At 26.8% G+C, this 10,470-nt stretch overlaps 2 protein-coding genes across 2 annotated transcripts; both read right to left on the minus strand.

Annotated features, from left to right (window-relative positions):
* Positions 1–3,729: 3,729 nt before the first annotated feature.
* LOC136091699 (uncharacterized) lies at positions 3,730–5,137 on the minus strand. Its single transcript, XM_065819406.1, has 5 exons — positions 5,134–5,137; positions 5,027–5,031; positions 4,665–4,838; positions 4,224–4,514; positions 3,730–3,991 (listed from the first exon to the last, which is right to left on the minus strand). Exons 1-5 carry the CDS (start codon positions 5,135–5,137, stop codon positions 3,755–3,757), a joined length of 711 nt encoding a protein of 236 aa, XP_065675478.1. The 3' UTR covers positions 3,730–3,754.
* Positions 5,138–5,817: 680 nt separating this feature from the next.
* Positions 5,818–9,225, minus strand: LOC136091439 (uncharacterized). The gene is made up of 2 exons (XM_065819024.1): positions 9,049–9,225; positions 5,818–8,539 (listed from the first exon to the last, which is right to left on the minus strand). Exon 2 carries the CDS (start codon positions 8,049–8,051, stop codon positions 6,462–6,464), a length of 1,590 nt encoding a protein of 529 aa, XP_065675096.1. The 5' UTR covers positions 8,052–8,539; positions 9,049–9,225; the 3' UTR covers positions 5,818–6,461.
* Between the last annotated feature and the right edge of the window lie 1,245 nt (positions 9,226–10,470).

Below are 10,470 nucleotides of genomic sequence, written 5' to 3' on the forward strand. Positions count from 1 at the left end.
AGGTAAATAGCTCTAGCGATATGCAGTTAAAAAAGCATATTGCTTAGAGGGTATAGTGTTTCAAAAACATATTTTAAAAAAAAAAGGTCTTTATTCATTTTTTTACCCTACTGTTAGAACTTGTAGGAACCAGTATTAAACCATATCCATATTTCTTCTAACTGTAGCTTATGAAAAAGTCCTAAACCTAAAAATAGAAAAATGTATTATTATTTTTAATAAAATTTTTTTTATTTTCATAATTTGAAATATTTCTTAAAGTTTTATCAATGACAACAACATCAATACCTACTGTTCTGATCGTGGCATTTTTGAGTACACTATTTATAACAGCATCTTACGTCTGAAGAAACATACGGCTGTCCATTTCTTTATATTTGCAAAACTCAAGATTGGCTTTGTTAATACTTTGGTTTAATATTATTGACTCTTGTGGGTCACAACAATTAATCTATTAGTTTAAAGACAAGATACTTGTCTGCAAGGAACTTAAATAATTCTTTTTTGTTAAAATCAACGCTAAGAAATGACTGCCACTTAGTCGGAATCTTTAGGTCGGGTTACAAACACAACAAATACCTTGTTCTCTTTTGGATTCTTGCTGATTCTTTAAGAATGTTCTCCGTGTAAACATCCCAAATGATAAAACTCTTGTATACAATAGTAAATGTTGTGAAATGAATTGCTGTAAAACCTTGGTTGAAAACACTTCGAAAGTTTCACAATAAATCATTTTGACTTTTTGGGTGATAAAATATTTATCACAACAGTTTCATCAATGATTAAACATTTAACCTGGGTTAATCCTGAAGTGGACTGTACAAATTAAAACTAAAACAAGTTTAAATATTTATTGATTTAAACTGATTGGTTGCCACTGCGTAACAGGTGTGGTTTTCATGAACAAAAAACTTGTTAAAGTTGCCATCTCGGATCTAGCAGGAAATGCATAGTTGCAAAAATATTAGCAGTTATTTTTGAGCACATATATTTGCAATTGATCTTTTAAATTCCTTTTTGTATTGACGTAACTAAATAGTGGTAGCTTATTGTGTTTTTTAGATTGAAGATCTTTATACTCCTTTTTTTCTGGTTTGGAAAAAATGGTTGAATATTTTTTCCCTAAAAGTCTCAATTAAATTAACTGTATTACCACTTTATCTGTCTTTTATATTATGGGTATCAAGCATTAGAAGATTAAGACTTTCTTTTTTAAATGCATTACCCAAATGAAATAACATCAATTAAATTTATAACTTGAAATGCAAACCAATTTTTATGACTTTTGTTTTGCTTATGAAGTTTGAAACTTGTTTCACTAGTTCATGTTCATCTTTTTCTGCGCATGATAAATTTGCTTCAAATTCATTTACGCATTGAGTTAACCCAGGTTCACTAAACTAGCCAATTTTTATATCAATCCGATTGCACCTTTATGAAGTTTGAAACGTTTTTTTTTAAAAAGGTATTTTACTCATAAACAAGAAAGGATTAAAATTAAATAAACTTTAATCAATTTTATATTTTCAGATAAGCTGTTTGAATCGAAAAAAATTTTAGCGTTCTTACATATATATATATATATATATATATATATATATATATATATATATATATATATATATATATATATATACAAATGCCTCCTTCTCCTCTGACCCGTTTGTTATTTTGTTCATGTTTATGATCTAATTTCATAGCAATATCTCTCAGTTTTCAATTATTATGACCATATAAGACTGGAACCCCTAAAATTTGAGGAGATTACCAACGATGAAAGTATCTAATTTTAGGTGTATAAACTTTGGCTGAAGTTGGGAAATCATAAAGCAAAAACAAATACAAACTTTTTTTAACAATAAGTAGTTTGAGTTAGATGTCTTAGCTAAACATAGCATAAAATTTTTTTTTGCTAACTCATGTAATGACAATAACGGAAACGAATTTTACCGAAAGCTTTATTGCAACGGGGAAGGCGTTTGTCTATACATACGTATAGATCTTAAAGCCTTTGATGTTAACATTTATGAGGAAAATTTATAAAATATTGAATATATTTGACGTGTTATCTATACAAATGAGGAAGTAATCCTTGTGGAATGTATTTATTGGCCTTCATCTAATACATTTGAGATAAACAGATTAATTAAAAAAAATAATAACTCTAGCAAATAACTCTCTAGCCAAGTTAGAATGCTCAAGCATGCTTTTCACTGGTGATTTTTAACTTATTATTCTATATAAATATTATGACGCAGAAGGCAAAATTGCAAATTTTAGCCCCATTAATTAAACTCTTAAAGAAGACAAGAGACCAGCAAAATTATTCACTGATTGTCTTGAGGAGAATCATCATACCCAGCTTGAGATTTTTCCTACGTATCATCTATATAGATAGATAATAAATATAAATAGAGAAAAAAAGTCAGAACAGAGACAAAAATACTCTGAATCCTAATATCACTAACGCTCCTAATCATTTCTTAGTTACAACGTACAACAAACTACTATAAACGTACTACAAACCACTAGGTAATACTCATTGAGAGCGTGCCCATTTTGTTAGTAATTAACATTATTATAAGAAAAAACTTAGTTTTGTCTCTAACATTTTGGAGTCATTATATAAATAGAGCAGGGAAAATAATGCAAAATTAATAAGCATATAAGTAAATTATATTGCGTTGAGTTATTTAATCATCAGTCACTATCAGTCAATGCGTACACAGTAAAAAAATTACCCGTTATACTTTTTAAAAACATAACGCCAGTTTTCGTGTTTTATAACGGGTAATTTCCGTTTTGTTTATTGTATAATTCGTATGAAAATAACATATCGGTAACTGCCATTATGTTTTTTTCATACGAATTATATTTTGAACATAACTGTAATTACCCGTTATAAAACACGAAAACTGGCGTTATGTTATCCGTTATGTTTGAAAACCTGAGATAACGGGTAATTACCCGTTATGTTATCCGTTATGTTTAAGGAAATTTCAGTATTCTTAAAATAAGCTTTTTTTATTCCATAATGACTATGCAATTCACTAAAAAAAAAAACTCTCTCTCTGTTTATATATATATATATATATATATATATATATATAAATATATATAAATATATATATATATATATATATATATATATATATATATATACACATATATATATATATATATATATATATATATATATACATATATATATATATATATATATATATATATATATATATATATATATATATATATATATATATATATATATATATATATATATATATATATATATATATATATATATATATATATACTGTTAGTTTTAACACAACTAGTTACAATTTTTTTATAAAACAGTTTGCTATGGAAAAGGACATTAACTGCGTTTTATACTTATGAGGAAAAAAGTGTTTTTCATTCTAAGAAACTCCAAAATGCTGGTTCCTACGGAAATATTTACTTTGCTTGATATTGAACATTTAACAGAGTGAATATTTCTTTATATATCCATACATTTTGAATGTCGTGTAAGATTTTTTTTTCTTTATAAAGATAAAATGTAATTAATGTATAATGGCAGGTCAAATGCTTTGCAAATACTTTTATTAGTATTAGTTTGTAATCATTATAAATTATTCTATATATAGTATCATGTAGTTTAGGATCATGTATATTTATTTCAAACAAACTTTACATTACTTCGAAAAGAGTTCAACAAAGCATTGCACTTTTTTGATATGAAAATAAATTGTTAAAATCCACATATCTCTTGAAAAAAACCAAGCAACTGCCCAAAACAAGATGGATATGATAAGTCCAATAAATAATACACAATAACTAAAATCACCACCATCTCACTGGTGCTGACTAATGGCTGAGTGTCCATCTCAAGACCGTGTCGACTCCTTATGCCATACTCCTTGTGATTAAAAATCACTTGAGGACCATAAGAACTTGGCACTCTAATGTATTCTCCAATAGACTCACACTAAAAAATATATAATAGTATAATAGTAAAAAAATATTGCAAAAAAATATTGTGAAAATTTTTAAAGTACACATTCCAGTTTTTCACATACATTCCAGTTTAAAATCATTTTTGTGAAAGAATTAAACTGTTACAAAAAAAAAAGAGACAGAAAAAAAGTTATTTCATGGAAACATAGACATGCATGTTGTTTAATTCAAAATAAATTCTAATATTCAAGTGATAAACTTACATCCACTTTCATAAACAATTTATCACATGTCTTCTTGGAAATAAGTTTCTGCTGGAGCTTTAACAAATTATCAGTGTGGTTACCAGACTCTGGAGAAATCCAAAACAACATTGCTTGTATCTTGACTGTAGCATCCTTGAAATCAGCATAAAAACGAATTGCTTCCTCCAGCATTAGTGTAGGAGCAAAACCAATTCTCTTTGGTATCACACTGAATGTCTCATTATTAAATAGTTGTCTATTTAAAATGGACAAGGTTGGCTGTGAAGGTTTTTTTTTTTTTAATTCATTCTAAAATGAAAAGTACTCTTCGATTTTAAACATACAAGAGCTATAAAAACTACTCTAATAAAAATCGGAATAAATTAAGAGAAAAACTATTTACAAGAATATCTAAATAATATAAATATTGCTTAAATACATAAATTATATTTTTCTTACTTCAACATCGTTTAATAGCTGTTCTTGATTAGCTACCGATTCAGTCACAACAGGTTTAAGTTTCCTATTGTTATTTGAAACAGAAACCTGTGGAAGTCTTTTCACCTTTAAGCTGTGACACTTGGTATACTGTCGTTGTCGAAAATTGTTTGGAAACTTTTTAAAAATGAGATCCTAACATAACCAAAATATAGTTTTATAGTTAATAAAAAAAAAAGTAATAGCAAATTCATGAGGCTGCTTGCTAAACAAACATTAATGCATAAATTGTCAAATAAAACTTTAAAAAATATTAACTTTTAAAATTTACTTATTAATAATACATAATGCATAAATGATTATCTATTTACACCAAAAAGTACATGAACTTAAAAAGAATAAAATCTTTAAATGCAAAATTAATACTATCACTTTTAGTATGAACTAATTGGACTAACAAATACATTATTAAACGTAATATTTCACTTACCCATCGTTGACCATAACAAGGATATAAGCCAAGACTTTAACTTTGAAAAAAATATTTGTGCAGAAGAATTCTATTTTCAATGATAGCATGAGTTGGAATATGGGAGAGGCAGAATGATAACAGACAAGCCATTAACTCTCTGGCCACAATCATATCTTCTACTACAGAGTTGCTGCTAGCAAATTGTTTAATGTGTGGAGGAAAGTAATTAATGAGTTGTTGTCTAACGTCACCAATAAAAGGAATTTTATCAATCTAAATCAATATGCAAGTAGATATTAATACCATAATATTAGGAGAAAGTCGTTATTAAACTTGACAGGGTAAAATCTTCAAATAAAAAAATGTAAATTTATTTTTATAATAAAAAATTTAGAACAAGTTATAAACTATAACATTTAATGATCAAGTGCTTCGTAAGTCAAAAAATGTTTTTCATCAATATCAGGATGTAAGCCTGACAATGGCACCACCTATATAAAACTCAATTAACCGCCTATATAAAACTCAATTAACTTTAAAAAAAATAAAGAAGTATAAATTCCAAATATTGAAAAAAAGCTATACAAACATATATTACAATATATACATATATATATATATATATATATATATATATATATATATATATATATATATATATATATATATAAAATTAAGTAAAATAACATTTACAAACTCAGTCTAAAATAATTTGTGACAATATTATAAAATTAAGCAAAATAACATTTACAAACTCAGTCTAAAATAATTTGTGACAATATTATTCTTGCAGTAAATTTTAGGTTGTATTTTCTCACTCTGTAAATAGGTGCATATGTACTTTATGAATGACTCCTAACTGTATTTAGCTATTTAATTACAAGTAATATATGGAAGTGCTGGGGGTACAATATAGATGTTACCAGCCTCTTTAAAGTAAAATGCAGGCCAAGGAAAAGGAATATTTTCTGTTAAAATAGGTGTTAAAGGAATATTAATATCTTCAATACCACTAAAAAATCCTCTTATCTCATCATATGCAACAGATTGGAGCTGTGTTGTAATAAAAAATTTTTTGTCACCTATTACTTGAATCTCCTTAATTATATAAACAAGAAATTGTAAACCACTATTAAACCACAAACATGACCCAAGACAATATTTAATACCATTAACCTGAATACGAGATATTACATTTTTCCTAAAAGTTACTTGATCTAATTCACAGAGAACTCCATTATTCAACTCACCAGTAGAACTGTAAAAAGATGATACAGTGTTTAAAATCATTCCCTTTAGGGCTGTATATGGCAAATTTTTAAAATTAAAATGTCTGATATTTTTAATTACTTGGTGTTTTCTCTCAAATCCCATGCACATGTGATATCGTAGAGGACCAAATTGTCTGGATTGATGTGGATGATGTATGAGAAAATGAAGCTTAGGTATAAATTTTTCTGGATTTCCATAAAAAGTGTATGATAAGCAGCTATTTTTTCCTCTGAGCAAAATAAATAAGCATCAGTTGTAATTGGAGAAAGACATAATTGAAGTATATGAAGAAGTTTAATTAGGCATGAAAAATGAAGATCAACCACAGTGGTTCTCAAAAAAATAGGCAAAACACGGCAAAGAGATAGCACCGGAGCACTTCCAAATTTGCCCTTAATAACTAAATCGACTATTACAGGTGGTTTTTCACTGTCCAGTGGATACTGAAAGCACTTTACAAAGTCATTTAAGCTATCTAGTGTAAATAAACCTTGAAAAACAGCGTTATTTAAGTAAAGTTCTATCTGTAAAGGTATTACACCTTCTAACAAATCATGCATGGGATCAAAAAGCACTTGTTTTGTGACATCAAAATTTCTAATTTCTGATAAAATGCTTGCAGAATGAACACCATACAATTTTGACCATTTTTGACGTTGTTTGGGAGGTAGAAGTGGATTATCAAGTTCTTGGACTCTTATCTTATGTTCTTCTATATCACGAACAATACACTGAGAATGTCTATTGTGAGTAAGCATATCTGAACGAGTAGAATTACAAACTCGACAACACCTAAGAACCTTCCTGTTAAAGCCTTCCTTAAAACCAGCAATTGCATTACATGCTAACGAATCACCAATGAAGTTCTTCAATTTAACTGTGAATCGCTTACCTTTAGTATCGGTTAGAGTTGAGGAATCAAATAAAGATAGCTCATTTAGAGATTGAACTAAATCAAGTAGAAGTGATTTCATGAAGATTTTATTTTTAATTGATTTAGAACCAGTTATTGATAAGGGAAATATTGAAAAAGTTTTACTGAGGCTATAATCAGCTACATTTAACAACTGAAAATACAAAACCCACAACTTATGGTTTCCTCTCGATTTACCTATTGGATTGGTAATACCTAAATCATCTGAAAACAATGAAATCAATATTTCAGAAGAATTTTCTAAACACTTATCATATTCAGGGGATATCAAAATAAACTTAAGTATTTCTTTAAATGAAATATAGGATCCCTGTAAGCCATTTTCAGAAATAGATTCAACTTTTGGTACATTGAAAGCATTTTTAAAGTACTGCTTTCTTAAATATTCTGCTGATAATTGCTGGCAAATTGTAGATAGCTCTTCTTTTGGTGTGTTATCAGTTAAAATATCTTTTAAATTTGAAAAAATAATATTGACTACATTTTCAGAACATCTATATTTTCCTCTCAGGTGTAGAGCTAATGCACCAAGCTTTCTATTCTCTGTTGGAATCTCAATGTCAATTTCTTCAACTGTGTCATCAATTTCTTCAACATCTTCAATCATAGTAATTGGAATGAAACAGTTTTTATAATGAAGTTGAAAACCTCTAACACTTTTAAATTTAGTAAAACAATTATTGCATACTACTGAACCTCCATGACCATGTAATTTAAGATGAGATATCATTATATAAGGTCTATATGTTTTAAAATCACAAATACAACAATTTAACCTTACTTTTTGGATTGCATTTGTTAGTGGATTAGATGCAAAAGCCACTTGAACAGTATAAGATAGTTGACTGGAAATGCCTGTCAATGAAGACTGTGAAAACCCACGTTTTTGAGCTAAAGCTTCTTGAATAAATACTGGTTAAGATACATCGGCTGCGCTCTCTAAATTTGATTGGTCACTAGATTGTTAGTGTGAAGTAGGTGTCTCATCATAAGTCAATAGTGGAGGATTGGATGAATGCTTTGAACAATATTCTGCTGGTAAACATGATGACATTTGGCAGAAAGAGCTTGAATAAAGTTTAGACACTGGCAAAGACATGGCCTCAACTTCCAGATTTTGCTCATTTAGAATGGCAACAAAAGTATCTTCATCCACATTACATCCATTCCATGTGATTCCACAAATGTTCCCACTTGTACTAGCAAACTTCTTTGAAACTAAAATGAAAACATAACTTTAAATAAAAACACAACTTTGAAACTAAAATAAAAACAAAACATAATTTTTCTTCAGATCTGTCTTTTTTGTAGGCTCTAAGAATATTTCAAATTTATTTAAAAAATTAGTTTAAATGAGTTTAAAAAATTAGTTTAAATGAGTTTAAAAAATTAAAAAGGTAATATGGGGTAACTTTGACACCAGAATTCGACAACCCCACTTAAAAGCAGCAACTTAAAATAAAACATAATAAAATAAAAAAAATATATATGTGTATAAATAAAGATATATTTTATATATTATATTGAAATGTTTTGCAGTCTGCTTTTAAAGTTACTCTATGAAAACTTGATTAAGAATTAAAATGAAAATATTAAATAGCATGCATATACATTTGCAAAAATTTTACTTAGGCAAAATATTACGTAAAAATTTTATATTATTCTTAACAATCTATAAACATTATTAAATGTGTATTTCTGAAATTTTTAAAAATAAATATGCATACCATTATTTAAAAAATCAATAATACTGCTATTATTAGCAATAACAATTTTTCGTTTGCCAAGGTACTTAACAAGAACAGCTTTGACCATTTTATCTTCTTCTTTGTTATTTCTTTTCTAGTTACAATATAAATTATGAAAGTAATGATATTAACCATATTTTGTATAAATATTATTTTGTGGTAATAATAAGGCACATTAACTAATCAAATTAAAATAACAATAAGGCACATTAACAATAATATTATATAAGTTATATAATATATGATTTATATATAATATATTATTAATATATTATATATAAATCATATATTATATGATTTTATTTAGGGATTTATATATATATATATATATATATATATATATATATATATATATATATATATATATATATATATATATATATATATATATATATATATATATATATATATTCTTTTCCTGATCATTCATTGGTGAAACTTAAAGTTGAAGAAAAAAGTTAAATAAGTGTCTTTTACTAATTTATATATATATATATATATATATATATATATATATATATATATATATATATATATATATATATATATATATATATCAATGCATTATGGTATATATTTCAATGATTTATAAATCATTGAATTTTGCTACAAATAATCAACCTTGTCTTATTTCTTATAAAAAATCCTCGTGCAACAATTAAACAATTTTCAAAGATACTTTCAACTCGCGCTTTTTTTACAAATACTTTTATGATGTCATATTATAAGGTGATGACATATTTCCAACCAACATAACGGTTAACATAACGGTTAATCAAACACATTACATTTGTATACAAATATACAAATAACTTTGGCCAACACAACGCTTTAGACAGATTAATTACTAATATAACGGAAAACATAACGCCAAACTTTTCATTTAGCGTTATGTAACCGTTATGTTAGCGTTAGATTTTTTGCTGTGTATTACAAATTACAAATTATCGAAGATGAAAAAGATTGTAACAAATTTATTTTACAAGATGTGATGAAGTACTGTGAAGAAAAAGATCCGTGGATTTTGCCAGTAACAAATAAGCTGAGAAATATACGTGAATATTAGGTAAAATAATCTCTGCTGAGAAGAATGCGCAGGTAAACAATATTAAATTTGAATACAAAATAGTAAGTTTTGTATATACATCCTAAACAAACACCAAGATCGACAATTAATTTGCACTCTAAAAGACGCAAATAACAGAACAACTATTGATTATAAAAAGACATACAATAAATTAAAAGGTTGCTTTTACTCAGTATTTGATGAAGAGCTTATGTCAATGTCAATGTTTAACAAGTTGCATACATCTTTCTATAAAACTAATGCTGACGATATTAAGATCATTGGAGTTATCAAGACGTCAGAAGATGCTAATCTCCATCAAAAAGCTATTGATG

This window comes from Hydra vulgaris, chromosome 15 (genome assembly GCF_038396675.1).
Source record: "Hydra vulgaris chromosome 15, alternate assembly HydraT2T_AEP".
Taxonomy (NCBI): Eukaryota; Metazoa; Cnidaria; class Hydrozoa; order Anthoathecata; family Hydridae; genus Hydra; species Hydra vulgaris.

What these genes read in the sequence shown, in the direction of transcription:
- LOC136091439 (XM_065819024.1), bottom strand. Translation starts at nt 8,051, where the DNA reads ATGATATCTCATCTTAAATTACATGGTCATGGAGGTTCAGTAGTATGC.
- LOC136091699 (XM_065819406.1), bottom strand. An exon ending in AGCTATTAAACGATGTTGAA is followed by an intron (nt 4,515 to 4,664) that starts GTAAGAAAAATA and finishes TTTTCATTTTAG; the next exon opens with AATGAATTAAAAAAAAAAAA. An exon ending in AATTGTTTATGAAAGTGGAT is followed by an intron (nt 3,992 to 4,223) that starts GTAAGTTTATCA and finishes TATATTTTTTAG; the next exon opens with TGTGAGTCTATTGGAGAATA.